The following is an 18,217-nucleotide window of genomic DNA, read 5'->3' on the forward strand; positions in this document are numbered from 1 at the left end:
GTTTGGTATAATTGGTTAATCACACACCTGACTATATGCCTACAAAATTCCTGACTGTGCAAGTGTACCTAGAAGAATTGATGCTGGTTTGAAGGCAAAGGGTGGTCACACCAAATATTGATTTGATTTAGATTTTTCTTCTGTCCACTCACTTTGCATTTTGTTAATTGATAAAAATAAACTACTAACATTTCTATTTTTGAAAGCATTCTTACTTTACGGCATTTTTTCACACCTGCCTAAAACGTTTGCTCAGTACTGTACACCATAAGGGTAGTTATTCAGGTGGCTGAAATGAGGTTCCCCCGTCACGGCTGCAGGGCTCTGTGCATGCGCCGGACGTACCTCCTAGCGGCGCTGCTCCTGCTGCTCCTGGTGGGGGCGGGGCTTACCGCGCTGCTCCTGCTGCTCCTGGTGGGGGCGGGACTTACCGCACTGCTCCTGCTGCTCCTGGTGGGGGCGGGGCTTACCGCGCTGCTCCTGCTGCTCCTGGTGGGGGCGGGACTTACCGCGCTGAGCCCCAGGCCGCCGCCCACCCCCACGACGCCCGCAGCTGGCCAGGAGAGGGCGGCGCGCGACGGCTTCACCATCGTCATGCAGACCTACAACCGCCCCGACGTGCTGCTGCAGCTGCTCAACCACTACCAGGCCCTGCCGCGGCTGCGCCGCATCCTGGTGGTGTGGAACAACGTGGGCCAGCCCCCGCCCCGGGCCCTCTGGGACTCCCTGGGGCCCCACCCCGTCCCCGTCCTCTTCAAGGAGCAGAGCGCCAACCGCATGCGCAACCGGCTGCAGCCTTTCAGCGAGATCGACACCGACGCTGTGCTGATGCTGGATGATGACACCCTGGTCAGCGTTCCGGACCTGAGCCTCGCCATCTCCGTCTGGAAGCTGTTCCCGGAGCAGATTGTGGGCTTCATCCCCCGCAAGCACGTGACCAGTGCCTCGGGGGTGGACAGCTACGGGAGCTTCGAGCTGCAGGACCCCGAGGAGGGGGCGGGAGACAGGTACTCCATGGTGCTGGTTGGGCGCGGCCTTCTTCCACCGCAGGTACCTGCAGCTCTTCCAGCAGCAGCCGGCACAGGTGCTCACCCTGGTGGACGAGACGCAGAACTGCAACGACATCGCCATGAACTTCGTTGTGGCGCTGCTGCCGGGGGCGGGGCCTGTGGGGGTGGGGCCTGTGGGGGCGGGGCCTGTGGGGGCAGTCCCGCGCACGGCGGGCGTGTTCGTGAGGCCTGTGGAGCCTGGCCCGGATCTATGGCTCCACGCCGCTGCGTTACTCCAATATCGTCCTCTCGCAGCTCGGCTTCCCCTGCTTCTCGACCACAAGGCGCGGTGCAGCCACGATAAGATCCGCCCAGCCGTTGGGCCCTTGAGCAAGACCCTTAACCCTGCATTGCTCTAGGGGAGGATTGTCTCCTGCTTAGTCTAATCAACAATAAAAGCGTAAGCTTGCCAGATGCCAATAATGTGATATAATGGTTATGACACATCATCTGGGCAGATATCACTGCTATGGACAGTGAGCAACATGGTAAATGGACAGCATTTATCCTTTTATACAAAGCACTTTACAATTAATGCCTCTCCTTCAGCCAATCGCACGCACGCTCACATGCCATCGGCAAAAGGCTGCCATGCAAGGCACTAATCAGGAGCAATTGGGGATTAGGTGTTTTGCTCAGGGATGCTTCGACGAAGGCTATTTCTCCACCATGCACCCCCGCCAATTACCTTTAATTGGAACATTTATGGCCTTAAATTAGTTAGCAATTTTAAATTTGTTAAAAAAGTGTTATGAGCTAACTGGTTCAAAAAACCATTAATTGTTAGTTTTAGTTCCATCTGAGGTATTACTATTTTGAATACTAATACTGATATTTGATAGTTCTGCAGCATTGGCACAGACACAGCTGAGTCGTTTCAGTGGCAGTAGTCGAGTGCTGTGGGGTATGTGTACTTACGGGGACATTTACGAATGAGTCCTGATTCCAAACAATGGACTGAACAAAGTTTGTGCTTGTTGGCAAGTTGCCTCCCATGACAACATGAAAGTATCCAAAATAGAAAATACAATGAACCAAAGAAACAAATTAATGTTTTTTTTAGTTTTTTAAAATTATTTCTCCTGTGAAAAGGAAGATTTCGTGATCTGGCTTCTGAAGTACTGTTCTTGACTATTTTGACATGACTCCCATATTTTTGTTTGTACCTGAATATAACATTTGTGCCCATCTACTCCTGGATGAAATTGACCTAGATGAAGGAGGAAAGATGGAAAGGTCACTTAGTTTAACTTTCATGACTTCTCAAAATACACTTCCATGACAACATGAGTGTATCCAAAACACAGACACAATAAACCAAAGAACCCAATGTTTTTATTTTTACTTTCAGTTTTATTTAACCAGAGAGAATAAACTGTTTCTCAAAATTTGGCAGTTGAGTTCAGCATATATACTTCAGATAAGTGAGTATTGGTGTAAGGCATTTTCTTTTTTTGCTATCAACTTTTTTGAAATTGATTTTTAAATATAGGAAAAAGAGACAACAAAAACATGCAAGACATTATTTGAATAATTACCCACCAGTGAGGCTGCACAGCCCACACACTGACCTGTTATGACCGCCAGCCACCATGGGTGGTGCCACTAAAGTGTATGTTTGGATTAAAAGCGTCTGCTAAATGACTAAAATGTAATCTAATAACCAGCCTCAAAGTCCAGGCTACAGCCCAGCTGTCAGGGCAGAAGAGCAGAGAAGCTCCCTTTATGGTCTACTCAGCGGCTTGTCTGGATTGGACTGCAGTGGTCAGTACTACAGGGAGGCTGGCCAGGTCCATTAAGAGCACAAGGATATCAAGCAGCCTATAACCTAGTGGGTGGGGTACATGACTGGGAGCCGGAAGAGTGGAGGTTCAAGCACTGGTGTAGCCACAATAAGATCCGCACAAATCCTTTGAGCAAGGCCCTTAACCTCACATTGCTCCTGGGTGGATTGTCCCCTGCTTCTAATCCATTGTAAATTGCTTGGGATGAAAGCATCAGCTAAGTAATGCATTCAATTAAAATAAAAAAGGATATAAATTTGGCTGTTGTGACTTGGCTGAGCTACTTTGAATCTTGTTCTTCCACCCGGTTCCACATGACTACATATCCACATACGACACATACGCTTAACACGTCACCTTGGAAACCACGTTTAGAGTAAATCCCTATCGATGCTCGCAGGGAAAACCAGACTGAACTAAATGTAGCATTCCTGATTCCACACCATTAAATCACATTAGAGCTATTTTGTTGATGCATTTATCCAAAGGGACTTACAGTTGAGTAGACTAAGCAGAGGCCAATCCTCCCTGGAGCAATATGGGATTAAGGGCCTTGCTCAAGGGCAATCTTATTGTGGCTGCATTGGGGTTTGAACCACCAAACCTTCTGGGTACCAGTCAGGCAGCTTAGCTACTAAGCTACAGGCTGCACAATATAACTCTTTTTGTACCTTCATTGTCTTGTCACACAGTGTCAGCGCTGGTAGAGGGGCCAGGGGGTGGCTCTCTCTCAGGCCGATCCTCTTTCAGCCATGGGACCACTGATTTGCAGGGCTGATTGGATTGTTTTCTTTCTGGCCTTGTGGTTATGCTGGCTGCTGTTCAGGTATTTTGCACATCACTGCTAGAGAGGGGCATCACACCAGCCACACTGCTCTCTCTCTCCCCCCGGCGCCTACTCATTTCACCTGGCTGACTGAGAAATGTAATATAATTTATTTAGCTGTTGCTTTTATCCGAAGCGACTTACAGTTGATTAGACTAAGCAGTGGACAATCTAGCCTAGAGCAATGCAGGGCTAAGAGCCTTGGTCAAGGGCCCAACAGCTGTGAAGATCTTCCGCTGCACCGGGGTTTGAACCACCAACCAGTCACATACCTTAGCCACTAGGCTACAGGCTGCCCCAGTCACATACCTTAGCCACTAGGCTACAGGCTGCCCCAGTCACATACCTTAGCCACTAGGCTACAGGCTGCCCCAGTCACGTACCTTAGCCACTAGGCTACAGGCTGCCCCAGTCATGTACCTTAGCCACTAGGCTACAGGCTGCCCCAGTCACGTACCTTAGCCACTAGGCTACAGGCTGCCCCAGTCACGTACCTTAGCCACTAGGCTACAGGCTGCTCCAGTCACATACCTTAGCCACTAGGCTACAGGCTGCCCCAGTCACGTACCTTAACCACTAGGCTACAGGCTGCCCCAGTCACGTACCTTAGCCACTAGGCTACAGGCTGCCCCAGTCACGTACCTTAGCCACTAGGCTACAGGCTGCCCCAGTCACGTACCTTAGCCACTAGGCTACAGGCTGCCCCAGTCACGTACCTTAGCCACTAGGCTACAGGCTGCCCCAGTCACGTACCTTAGCCACTAGGCTACAGGCTGCCCCAGTCACGTACCTTAGCCACTAGGCTACAAGCTGCCCCAGTCACGTACCTTAGCCACTAGGCTACAGGCTGCCCCAGTCACGTACCTTAGCCACTAGGCTACAAGCTGCCCCAGTCACGTACCTTAGCCACTAGGCTACAGGCTGCCCCAAAACCTTGAATAATCTCAAAACCTGGGAGATGGATGTTAGACATCAGACCCACTGCATTTATGACAATGTCCTACTGCAAAGGCCATGGTATGTGATCAGAACAATAAAACCAGTGAGAGGCCAGCTGACAGCAACAATAGCCTTTTGGGCTAAACTGGACAAACCTGCATGACCATATTTTACTGAACCCTTCTTAGGCACAAAGAGCTGGGCATTTTGACAACTTCAATGTTTGGCCCCTTAACCTTTTCAGTGCCCAAGGGCACGATATAGCGCACTCAACCTTATACCGTTTGTCTTGAGCCCCTATTAAAACCCTACTAACTTCTTAAAAGCAGAAACCCCTTATTAGGGTTGGAACTGAAAGGGTTAACCAAACTGTGACTGATAGAATGTTAGAGGGCTCATTTCATTCGCATAGCCCAGGTTTACGGTATGTGGTGCGTTTAGTGGAAAAAGGGTCACATTCATGAGATAGGACACCACTTGATGAGTGCATACAGGCGGGAGCGGAATTTGTTGCCTGGGTGAGGGTGTAACCGTACCCCCGACAAATGGGAGCTCATGTTCTGGCTGCAGGCAAAGGCAGGCATTGTACTTGTATTGAAAACAAACAGCACCGAACAGCGTGCAAAGTTTATAGTCTCCACCGTGGGACTCTAACAGGAACAACTTGTATGCTCTACATCTCCTCCCAGGGGTACCATTTAAGGGTAGCTCTTTTCACACAGGAGCTAGCTTACGTCATCGAGTGTTTTTGCGATAAGTATTTTGCTGCCTCTCCCAGTGCACACTGTAGGATCTGTTGTAAAGTCACAGAGGTAGAGAGCCATGTTACATGAAGATTTAAGACTTAACTTAAGACTCAATTAAGGCAACTTGGAAAGTAAAGCAGACCATAAAATTGAAACCACAAAACCACACAGCTTTGTATATTTGCTGGCCTTTTTTATTTGATATTTTTAATACAGGGGAACCAATGATAAAGTAAATAAAGTACCAGTATTAAAGGAAAAACAAATTTCCATAAATGGTCTACATGCTACACTTCAACCTAATTTTTTATCATGCTTTTTGAAAAAGGTAGATATACAAACCGTAATAAAAACATACAATTAAAATAAACTTAATGACGTACAATAGACTTCACCTTTAACTTCTAGTTTCATTGTACCATCCATTTGTTTCTTCCATGCACACAATTCTAACAGTACATTTCATATTAAAAAAAGACTTAAGACTTTTAGGCGTACTTTCAATTCCATAAAGAACTTGCGTTAAGAAACGCCTTTAAAATAAAAAAAATAAAAAAACAGCCATATTTTTTGCCGTTTGCACAAAGAATAATGGAAATTAGAAAGCCTGAACAAATGAACGATTAACGTCCTACCACTGGAAGTTAATGCATGTATGAGAGTGCCAAAACAAGAGTGGAAATCAAATGTCTGTTTATGAACAGTCACATTGAAATTACACATTTTCGAAATAAATACCTCATATTTGCTAAAAAATAAATAATGACGATTAACACTTCACTATGGCGAATGCAAAATGAAACAATGAAGACGAGTCACGGCGTTGTAAATGCTATCGGGTCGACGGTGTGTGTAAAGCACTAGCATGGCTCCAAGTCTCACTTACGGCTGTTACCTTGAGGTAGATAACACATTTTTTTTTGTTTTTTAATTCTACATTTAATGGTTGCTGCTGGCATCATGTGTCAAATAAGTATTACAGTATGAACAGATTTTAAGGATGTCTTTCTTGGAAAAATACACTATGGTAGACTTCAGATGTTGAAAGAAAAACTTCAAATATAATAAAAAAATGAACCTCATACCCCCACCTCCTTCCCTCCCCCCAGAAAAAAAACAAAACAAAAAAAAACCTACTTCTGAAAACAATTTCTCTGCCCCAGTCTACCAGTGTCAGTGAAGATTTTTCCCATTTCCTTTTAGTGCATTTTCCTCACCATTTCTCTCTACCTACCCCATGTTACACTCCTTCATAAACCATTCCTCATTCCTGTCTCTTTACCAATATTTGTTCATCTACAGTACACTGTGTGCAAATGACATGACAGTTTTCGATCAGGGTGTGCTCATAAACTAACGTAGGTCAAATGAGGCTGCACATCTAGTTACCCAATGAATTTATGAACTCACCCTTTTATAGATAAAAAAAGGTTCTTAAAAGTAACCATAAGATAAAAAAAATTCAAGTAAAACAATATCAATACTACTATTAAAAAAAAAAAAATCTTGCAATGTGTATTCAATTTAGATGCTTTAAAATGCTGCTGTACGTTTTGTGGGCAATTTGGGGGGAACATTTGACAGCTGAGGGCGTTAGTGTGGCTTGTATGGATTTCAGAGGCAGCTCCGAAGAGCCTTCGAATCCAGGCAGGGCCAGGGACTCCAACTGCATACTGAACACGATCTCTCCGTTTCTGGCCAAGAAGCCCTCTTCCGTATCATTGCCTGGCTCTGGCTCCAGCACCTCCTCCCTCTTGCTAAACAGCCTGTCCAGGTAACTGGTGTAGGGGGTCTCCTTCTGGAGCTGGTCGTCCTTCCTCACGTCCCAGCACACCTCGTCGAAAAGGCAACTCTCTTCACCCAGGACCGCCTCGTTACCGAAACTCTCCCAGGGGTTGGGTGCCCGACCCTCCAGCTGGGCCAGGTTCACCAAGCACTTCTCCTCCTTCTCCTGGCTCACGGATTTCGACATGGAGCTCTTGGCCTCCAGCTGGGAGACCGAGGTGTTCAGCTCGTTCAGGAGGCCCACCTCGCAGTGCTCCGGCTGCAGACTGAGCTTGATGGTCCCGGCGATGAAGGAGTCAAAGTCGAAGGCTTGGTGCTTCTCCTGCTCCTTGTCCTTCTCGGCTGGGTTTTGGGAGGCCTCCTGAAGGGCGATCTGGGCCTTGACCAGGCCGTTCTTCTCGCACTTGGACTTCCCCTTCTTATCGGCCTTCTCTTTGCTCTGCTCCTTCCAGTTGGACAGGTCGATGATGAGCTTGGGCTCGTAGTAGTGGTTCACCTCGCTGTCGCGCCACACCAGGTTGTCCAGGTACGAGGCGGACACGGCCTTGAAGTTGCAGGTGTGACCACACTCCAGGTCACAGTATTTGTTCTCATGGTGGTCCTCGTGCTGCCAAGAGAGCTCGGAGGGGAAGAGCGAGTCGAAGGTCGGAGGGTCCAGGAACTTCTCCCGGTCCCCGTCCATGTACTTGCGAGGGTCGACCTGGACCTCCTCCTCGTCGGTCACATCGGACATCGCCCGCGGGTCTCGCAGGACCTCGTCCGCTTCGTGGGTGCTGTGGAGATGCCAGTCTTGGTCTGAGAACTGGCTGTCGTGATATCTGAAATGACAGTTGGGACAAAAACACACGTCAGAATTGTATTGAGGCCCATCGGATCTAGAGAGAACATCAGGGGAAAGGTAGACGGCTGCTGAAAATGGTGCCATTTCTCACCTGTCCCAGTTGTAGACGTGGCTGTGGCTCTCATCCATGAGGAGGATGTCGTCCACCTCGTCCTCGATGTGGAACGGGTGGCTGGAGATGGGCTCATCCAGGGGGAAGGAGTAATCATTCATGTATGGGTGGGCCAAGGCCTCTTCTGCGGTCAGGCGGTCCATCGGGTTGAATGTCAAGATTTTCTCCAGGAAATCAAGGGCTATCAAGAGGGAACAAGAAAACGTCAGTGTACTGACAAAATAAATGTTTCAATTGAAGACATGGCGATTACAAAAGGCCATCTGTATCACAAGCTCATGGAGCTCACTCAGTGAGCACTTTATTAGGAATTTATCAATTTTTAGACGTATTGGTCTTCTGCTGCTGCAGCCTATCACTTTGAGGTTTGCAAACTCTATAGAGACTGTTGTGCGTGAAAAATCCCAGGAGATCAGCAGTTTCTGAGATACTCAAACCACCCTGTCTAGCACAAAAAATTATTCCACAGTCAAAGTCACTTAGATCACACTTCTTCCCTATTCTGAAATTTCATCTGAAAAACAGCTGAACCACTTCACCACATCGGATTGCTTTTATGAATTTAGTTGCTGCCACATGATTGCCTGATTAAATATATGCAAGTTGGTGTACAGGTCTAGCTAATAAAATGGTCACTTAGTGTATATCCAGGCTTGCATACTTCCTCTGTGGGCTCTGAGCCATTAACCCTTTCAATTCCCAAGCCCAATATGAAATGGCTCCACTCAAATCCCAAGGGGGTTTGGCTTTTGTTGAGAGAATTAAGGAGGGTTTAATAGGGCCGCAAAACAATGGTATAGCATTCATTTTGATTGGTTGAAAAGGTATATGGTCGAGAGTGCCATATAGCACTTACGGGACTGAAAGGGTTAACCTATTTAATGGACACAGACTCATTCGTGAAATGTATATCATGGCTTGCAGCTTGGATACTTCCTCTGTGGACTCTGGGGGTGTTAAGTGTTTCACGCTCTGGGTCGTGAGGTATCTCATGGCAGGGTGTGAGGGAGCTGGGTGGCGTGGCGGTCGAGCTGACCTGCTGGGCTGACCCCTGGCAGCAGCTTGGCCAGAGGGGTCTGAGGCTCAGACATGTCATTCTGGATGAAGACGGGAATGACGCTCTCCAGCTCCTGACGGTCCTCATCGTGGATCACAGGGATCGACTCCAGGATCAGCTGCATCTGCTCCAGCTCGTGGGCACCTGGTTACACCCCACAGAACACGTAATCACGTTAAAATGGCAGCTTACATCTTAGTGGCTAAGGTGCTAGACTGGGACCTGGTCATTTGCCCAAGTGTAGCCGCAGTAAGATCGGTGCAGCAGTTGGGCCCTCAAGCGAGGCCCTTAACCCCACTCTGCTCCAGGGAGGCCTGCCCCCTGCTTATTCTAATCAACTGTAAGTCACTTAGGATAAAAGAGTCAGATATAATAACTAATGGGTGTTGACTTTGGAGAGTCTTCTCAAAAATCTACTTAACTGTGGAAGGATATACATGCTCATGACTGCTTTTATGTAATATGTAACAGCCAAGTTTCTGTACAGGAGTGCAGAAAGAATGAGAGTGAAAACTGACCTGCAAACAGAGTTTTCCCTGTGAGCATCTCAGCGAAGATACAGCCAGCTGCCCACATGTCAATGGCTTTGGTGTAGTTGTTGGGGGACAGCAGAAGTCGTGGAGATCTGTACCACTTTGTGACTAGACCTTCGGAGAGATGGCCCTGAGAGAGAAAGGGGGGAGGAGGAGTGAGCCATTCAGCCATTTTATAAAGGAGGTCAACTTATTATTTATTACCAGTCTAATTCTGAGAGACAACAACAACATGGCCAATCCCGCGCCACGGAGGGACAAGAGGTTTTCACTCTAACCAATCACTACACCAGCTGATTTCACCACTTAGTTCCCTCCTCTCTGGTTGAAAGTGTGTATTAGTGAAATCAGCTGGTGTAGTGATTGGTTGGAATGAAAACCTGTGTACTATTGGCACTCCACTGCACATGATTAGGTACCCCGGCTCTAGGAGCATAATGACCAGGTCATTATGACCCCGGCTCTAGGCTCTAGGAGCATAATGACCAGGTCATTATGACCAGCCGCAGGGTGCGCTGGTTTTGGTTTTCACCTTAAAATCAGCAACCGATCAGACCCACGAAACTCGAGGCAAGTCAACAGTGTAACCAACTGCCTTCATCAATCAGTCAAGTGCCGAGTAACGAAAGCCTGCACACCCTCTCTAGGACCTGGGCTTCCGACCCCAGACTAGACGTCCGTCTGCTCGATGCGATGGCGACAAATGTGAACTAATGCTTGTGGCGACGTGAGAGTAGGCCAACTGTCTCCGCTCACTCGCTCTCCCCTCTGGCGCCGCTGTAATAATATAGAGAGGGGGCCGGCGACAATCGCCCCAGACACGTGCAGGCTTTGTCAGAGGCTCCTGCGGTTGCCCCGGAGACCAGGATAATCCGTTCCGTGCCTGTCACACAGTGTCAGCAGACTGACTCGCTGACACAAATCTGTCTTGAGTTACTGTCAGCAACAGTGCGCCGGTCAACAGTACTCGTCTAAGAATGTACATTAATTCAGGGGGCTGTAAAATATCAACCCTGGACCAAAGCTTACATTTCTGCAAACTGCATCGCCAGGTGTCACCAGGAGTAGCAGTTAGTTAAATTACATTTACCACATGATATAGCCACAAAAGAATTATGAATTTGCTGTAACACCGCAAGACTTTTTGTCATTTTACAGTAAAGCCTGACCTTTAATATCAACCAACTGTAAATAAATAACCTTTTAAACAGGGGTAAACTCTTCCAAGGCACATCCCCCCCCCCCATGGGTGTTCTTCCATCACAGTGCAAAGTGTACACAGTTTTCAGATCAAAAAGGCCTACAAACTTCAGTCCTCTCCAGTTGCAGTATCAGTGGCTGAGGGAAGAGACTACACCCCAGCCTGGAACTCACACTGTTCCATTGCAGAGAGTCAATGACTAACTGAACAGGGCCTTTCCTTACAAAATCAGAGACAAGAAAACGCACTTTGCAACACCCCGACTCACTGCAGCGTCAATGTAAAGGAAAGGAAATCTTGCAACCTCACATTCCTGTGACTAACACACATAAGTATATACATATATATATATATATATTTTTAACTGCACATAGGCAGATCTCTCCAGCTTACTACTAAATGGTTTTGAGACAGTCAAAAGAGCATTCTGGAACAAGATAAGCTTTATTTCGAACCCAAATGGCATGTTACTTCAGTTAGAGGCTTGGCTCTTTTAAAAATAAAACTTGTTGATACAACGTAATATAAACCTTGCTTCAAGTGCTTTCTTTTGTAAGGAAGGAGGGGAACAATCCAGCACCGAATAAATCCAAATTTGAATTTCAAACCACTGTGCCATTCCACTTTTAGCCTCTGCACACTATGGGGAAAGACTGTACAGAAAACCGGTTACACGTCTCATGTGTGTGCGTGTGTGCATGCGCGTGTGTGTGCGTGCGTCTACCCCATACTGTAGCTGGCTGCCTCCACCACATTTTGTCTCCAGCTTAATCACACCGGTTGCATATAACTTCATTTTACAGGACAGTCAATTCATTCAATTCAAACCTTTTAGTCCATTACGCAGCTTCCTAGCCCAGCAGATCAAAGGAAATGGTGGGGGGAAAAAAACAAAGCCGTTTCTGTGTTCCGCAGCAACAACGGCAGGAAACCGAACAGGGTGGGGGAGTGGGGGGGGAATTGAGTAGGGGGCGTTCCCAGCACCATGGCACGTGAATTCCCCACATTCTTGAGGTTCAGTTGCAGCCAAACAGCGAATGAGTCAATGAGTCAAGTGCGTGACAACTCTCACTCTGTTTCAGTACGGGCTTACCGTGGCGCCTCCCCCAAAAAAACACAATACAGTAAATTATTAAACAGAACGTTACTACGGAAATTTCCACTACTGAGAATCTGGCACCACACCAATTCAGGCTCAATATTTGTTCCCACGGCCAAGGTGTTCACCAAAAAAGAAATGTTTAGGAAGTAGCCCGTTTCCAAAGGTCTGCAAGTTTGGCTAATGTCTTGGACTTGCGACTCAGCATTCCCCTTCAACTCCCTTTCTCCCGCATAATATACGACTACTTGAAGAGAAGCCAGCAGGATAAAGTAAAACGGAAAAACAGAAGGATGAGGAATATCTTCCCCAACTGATAAAAAAGGGAAAGAAGTCTTCAGAATGGCATTACAAATGTCAAGAAAAGAGTGACCTCCCGGCTTATGACAGCAGGGTGGGGCAGGGACGGGCTGGTACAAAGAGACGCCTGTCTGGAGGAAAAGGGCAATCGCTCTTCCCACCAGACACCCAAGCACCCGCGGGTGGAAATGCTGAGTCCAACACAGGGGCATTTCTGCTGTGGGAAAAACAGTATGGTTTCACACACACAAACTTGAATCTTGACCTTTAAAAAGACCTGTGGACCTATAGTCCACCCCCCCAAGGGACACAGAAGGGACACAGAAGCCTCTCGGGACAACCAAACCTGAGCGGAATGGACTCTTTCTTTACTATTTTCTCGTCTTTTAATTCACCTTAGTTTCTTTATTGTTGAAATTGATTTTGTTAAGTTTTGTAAGGTCTCTTTGTAATATTTTGTAATCACTCTCTCTTTAAGTTTGTTTTCAATCCTTTGATGTCTTTGTTTCATTAGTTTAAGTTCTTGATTAAATGATTATTTTGTGTTAATTAGTGTGTTTTAAAAAAAGAAAAAGAATTTTAAAATGTAAAGAAATGTAAAAAAACCAATAAAACCACATTAAAAAGACCTGTGGCTGGACTCATCTCTGAGAATCCACATGCAGATCTGCCTACCCTAACAAAGATGGTGCAAGATCAAGAGGCAGAAATATAACCAATTGCCTGATCAGCATACAACAGATGGACTGAAGAAACACATGTCTACAGCATGAGAAATGAAGGGAAACACGTTTGCTGTACACAACGGAAAGTAGGTCATCCTCACAGAGGGGGTTCTACATTACATGCAACTTTCTAAACGACCGCAGGGCACAACCACTCAAGTCCGAAAATCCAAGCTCTCAAAACCAGTAATACTTAACAGGAAGATGAATGGTTTACATCTTAAATCACTGGCAGCTTAAACCACAGTCTGGCAGAGTTTTACTGCATTATGAAAAACCTTCAGCAGACTGGCATGAGCTCAGGGGACACAGAGCAACGGCTAATTTAAGGCACGTGTAAGCATGACTTCATCACTGCTGGGCCCCACACACAAGTATGTGGAGCTAATATGGCTGCGATAACTCCGCTTTTAAAATGCAGCACTGCTATCTTTGTCCCTTGAACCTATTTGCAAAGGCAAATCTAAACTGAAAGGCAGCAGCCTAGCCCAGGAGAGCCCTTGTTAAAGACACAGTACAGTCTAGATACATATACACTGCCAACTGATAATTGGTCCGCATACAATCCCTTCAAAAATATTAACAAAAAACAAAAGCAAGCAAAAAAATAGATTAAGTGCTTTCTCTACTAAGCTGTTGCAGAACAATCAGTCTACAATACAAACTTAAATATAAATCTGCATTTAGTTCACAAGAACCACACCACATAAGGCGAGAACTAAGTTCAAGAACCATTTCTCTCATCATTACTTTTTGGAGAATTATGGAGAAAAAAAAGGCTCTGTAAGTAGCTGTTTCCTTATTGCTCAGCAGGGCAAAGAGATTTCCTTAAAGACCGTTTACAAAGTCACATCGACCACAATAAAATAACCTTTGCTCTTTTGTGACCACAGAACATGACTGGGAAGCTGGAAACAGAGTAAAAACGATGGGAACAACAGCTAAAGAGGCGTGAACAGGGACTGCTTAAACTAAGGGAGGCTCCCTTCCTTTCCTTCCTAATGTGGCTAAGGAGGTCAGATTGTCACATGTACTACAATTCTCAGTACAATGGGATTATAATGGAAATTTCCGGTTAATAGCAGTTAATAGCACTTCATATCCAATGAACCAGTACCATCTTGGTTACCATTTCTAGAGCCGTGGTAACCAACCCTGTTCATTGGAGATCAACCATCCTGGAAATTTTTACTCCAACCGCACACCTCGTTCAACAGCTAGAAATCTGCACTGAGCTGCCAATTAGTAGAGTCAGGTGTGCCAAATTAGGGTAGAAATGAAAACCGACAGGATGGAAGGTCTCCAGCACGATGGTTGGCGACCACTGTTCAGGGTATCGCTGGACCTACCTTGTGCGAATAATGGGGGTCCATGATGCGCGCCAGGCCGAAGTCTCCGATCTTCAGCACCAGGTCCTCGGTGTTGAGGAAGAGGTTGGCGGGCTTGAGGTCGCGGTGAAGGACGTTGGCCGAATGGATGTACTTGAGGCCGCGGAGCAGCTGGTACATAAAGAGCCGGGCGTGGCCCTCTGACAGGGGCCCCCGCTCCAGCAGCTTGCACAGGTCCGTCTCCATGTACTCCTGCACGATGTAGACCGAGTTGACCTCGGTCAGGGAGGTGACGTCCTCCGCCAGCTGCCTGCCGCAGGGGCCCAGGGTCTCGAACACCTTCACGATGTTGTCGTGGTCCAGGCGCCGGATGATCTTGATCTCGCGCAGGGCGTGCTTCACGCTCTGGGGGTCGGTGAGGATGATCTTCTTCACCGCGACCCGCTTGTCGCAGTCGTTATCCACCGCGGAGAAGACCAGGCCGTTGCCGCCGTAGCCTAGGGGCTTGAGGTCCATGTAACGAGGGCCCAGATCAAAGCCATGAATGTTCATGAGGCTCTCAAACTTCTCTGCCATTTTCCTTGGCAGAGCAGCTTTATTCTTGCTCTTGTTTTCTGATTTATTTCTATGTTAACTGTACCTGATGAGGCCAAAACTTCACTTATTATTTTTCAATATCTGAAAATCTCAATGAGGGTGTTTTTTTTTTTTTTTCCCCACCCAAATAAAAAACCTTTGGCTTCCTCTTCTGATGATCACCCAACAGAAGCCAGTCATAGGGGCATACAGTGATCCCCTCCCCCCTGTCTAGCCCTCACACTCTTTGATATGAGGCCAAAGTTTTTTCTCATTGTTCACAAAGTTACACAGGATTTCTTCTTGGATTCCGTATCAAATGTTACAATTGTGTTTTTATATTGAGGATTGAAACACAATACTGGAATGAACTTTGAGGGTTAATAAAATCTCTGAACTAAAGAAAAACTATAAAAATAATCCAATACCATCCTCACAGTGAAGATACATTCAGTGTATGACTGTTCCTGAGCAACTTCATTATACTGTGCCAATCAGCACTTGGAAAAAGTACACTTTTTTCCCCCCTCCTGTTGACAGTCAGATGGAATATCTCGTCTTGTGGCTGACCTTACACAGTGTCCTTCTCCTCAATGATCAGGTGGCTCAAGCTCACCACAGTCGCAATCAAAGCTATCCTCCATTTTACATCAGGGCAACCTGGAAAAAAATAACAAGAGGTCAGAACATTTGAACATGGCCACTCCTGCAGTGCTACAGTGTCCTATTTGATATTAATATCTCACACACAAAACCATGTTGTCATGGTTATCAACAACAATAACAACAAAAATCTACTTGTCACTAGAAGCCACAGGCTGTGCACTTTAGTGTATATTTGGGTAAATCCGGTGACCCAGTTTGGAATCAAACAAATAGAAGTGGGCCAGTTGCTTTAACAGCACGGATTACATTTGGTCTGAATCCTTACTGCCCCCACCTCGCCAAAAACGACAAACCATATTTGTGCGTGATATTCCCAATTATGTCATGCATTTATTGAAAAGCGAAAAAATATTATCTGCATATGCCACAAAGTCAGAAGAGATTCTGAAATGTAATCAGTGAACACCGACAGCACGTACACGCAATAATATACTTGAAGTTGACTCAAGACGGGATTCAAAAATAATCAACATCTTAATAATCAATTAATCTTGCAGCTGAATTATACTAAAGCCGGTATTGCATTTCAAATCTAGGGCTTTCTTTTAGCACTATACACCTAGCCTAGGTAGTAATCCGTACTCTCGACACTCCTCGTATCTATACATAGCACCTAACTTACGCAAAAGTAAAATCAGAAGATTATGATTGGCTGTCTACCACTATGATTCGGGGAAGTTCCTTCTTGGAAAACCATATCGTTTGATGTCAGAACGGAATCACGGAAGATCGCTCGCCCCTCCCCCACATTGAGTTTAGCTACCATTCCCTATTCACATTCGTTGCTAGCCTGCCAAATTAACCCACTGCTTGTGTGCAGTTGAGCAGTTTGTATGCCACAAATCGATTATAATGTACATGGTCGGCTTCATTCTCACGCCATCCGGACGTTTCAAATATGTGATCGCCGTTTCAAAGAGGCTAAAAAGCTAACGGTTGATACCTAAGTAAGCCCGAGTCAGCCACGTTGCAGTTTTTCAGGGGCGGAAAAATTCCCTCAAGCTGCCCTAGCCAGCTAGCTAAAGTAACGACAGGACAGAAAAACTAACCATCTGAGAGAAAGATCTTGGATAATTCATGTTTAACTTATACATACCCATCAGTCTTATCTTGTGAACATTTCAGACAGATTTGCAAGTTACCTAGCCGTAAAGTTTACTTTATTGACGGTAAAGGAAATCATAGGCTTGGGTGTAAAATAATCAGCAGCCATCAAGCGATATGGCTACATATAACAAAATGTTACAGTTAAACTGTAGCTTTCTATTAAGTAAGCTTACGTTAGACTAGACCTGACAGCTAGAAATTTAGTTGACGGATTTAGTTGACCAACGTCAACTTTCATTCCGTATTATTAGCTAGCGTTAGCTAGCTCGCTAAACAGAGAGGGAGGATCAGTAACGTTAATTAGCTAGCTACGAAGTTAGCTAATAACAAAGCTATCCTTTTAACTGTAGCTAGCTAACCGTATTTATCGACCCAAATTAATGAAATTCATAGATGTGACCAACTGAAGTTATAGCGCTAGGCTAGTTAGTTGGACTGGAACTAATCGGTCTATACTAGCCTCTAGCTTTAAAAACCTAATGTTAACGTTAATTAGCTACCATGTTCTCACAAAGCAAGTGTGATTCAGTCAAAACTAGAACGGTGATGGCTGATGAAGAGGTCCAATCACGAGGCCAGACACCAAGGCTTAGGCTACGGACATATTTAGCTAACAAAATAGCTAGCTAATGCTACCCAATTTTTATGTTAGTAGATTTAAACAGTCTAAGTTAACGTTAGGACAACATAGCAAAGACCCTAGCTGAATGTAGTTAACGTTAGCCATTTACAATTAGCTAGACTTTTCGACTCGTTCTTTGTACCCAAGTTACACGTTGCGATCTCGTAAGAGAAACAAAAGGATTCGTTGTTTCCTCCACCAGCCTAGCTAACTATAGCTAGCTACCTACAGCACACAGAATCATCTAGCTGACTAGCTACAACACAAAGAAAACGGTAGCAAGCACCGATGGAATACAAATAAAAAAGCCTAAATATTACAGATACATTAAAATACTATTAATTTATACATGCAGTAAACCAATAATCATATCACTTACAGTTCGCGTTTGTTTCATTTGGATTTTTTCAAGCCGTAATTAGCTTGGTCTGTGCTCCGCTCCCCGGCCGCTCGAGTCTGCTGCAATCGCCATTCAGACAAGTGAGGCTAAGCAGAAGCCGCGTCAGTGAGATGGGGGGTGGCGAGCATTGAAAACTGTGGCGGTAAATTTAAAGTTGATGTGACGCATAAGCCTGTATCCCTACCGGGACAAGGCAACACACCACCTTTTTACGTAGCTACGTTTCCCGTTATCATTGACATAATTCGCCTGATAAGGGCAATACAACATAATCTTCCCATAGAAGGCCCAAAGCAGACAACCGGTAGCCTATATTAGGAACACTACATGAGCTGCAACACATTTCCCTATAGTAAAGATTATTTCTGACTTCATTGTCTCCAGAAACACAGAAGGAAATTAACAGTATTCATTTTACAGACGGTTTATGGAGGGACCTAATATGCTCTAAAAGTGAAATCTGTTTCAGCGTTGATTTAGCACTGTTTAACGGTGATTTAACATTACTATGCGTGGTAACT

The 18,217-nt window shown here is 45.8% G+C and overlaps 1 protein-coding gene and 1 pseudogene across 1 annotated transcript; one reads left to right on the plus strand and one right to left on the minus strand.

Annotated features, from left to right (window-relative positions):
• The first annotated feature begins 294 nt into the window (after window positions 1–294).
• LOC133131624 (exostosin-like 2) lies at window positions 295–4,862 on the plus strand (annotated as a pseudogene).
• A 654-nt stretch (window positions 4,863–5,516) lies between these two features.
• On the minus strand, window positions 5,517–17,788 carry LOC133130680 (mitogen-activated protein kinase 6-like). The gene is made up of 6 exons (XM_061245432.1): window positions 17,676–17,788; window positions 14,347–15,561; window positions 9,658–9,802; window positions 9,119–9,283; window positions 8,062–8,263; window positions 5,517–7,947 (listed from the first exon to the last, which is right to left on the minus strand). Exons 2-6 carry the CDS (start codon window positions 14,899–14,901, stop codon window positions 6,864–6,866), a joined length of 2,151 nt encoding a protein of 716 aa, XP_061101416.1. The 5' UTR covers window positions 14,902–15,561; window positions 17,676–17,788; the 3' UTR covers window positions 5,517–6,863.
• Between the last annotated feature and the right edge of the window lie 429 nt (window positions 17,789–18,217).

Source organism: Conger conger, chromosome 6, assembly GCF_963514075.1.
Source record: "Conger conger chromosome 6, fConCon1.1, whole genome shotgun sequence".
Taxonomy (NCBI): domain Eukaryota; kingdom Metazoa; phylum Chordata; class Actinopteri; order Anguilliformes; family Congridae; genus Conger; species Conger conger.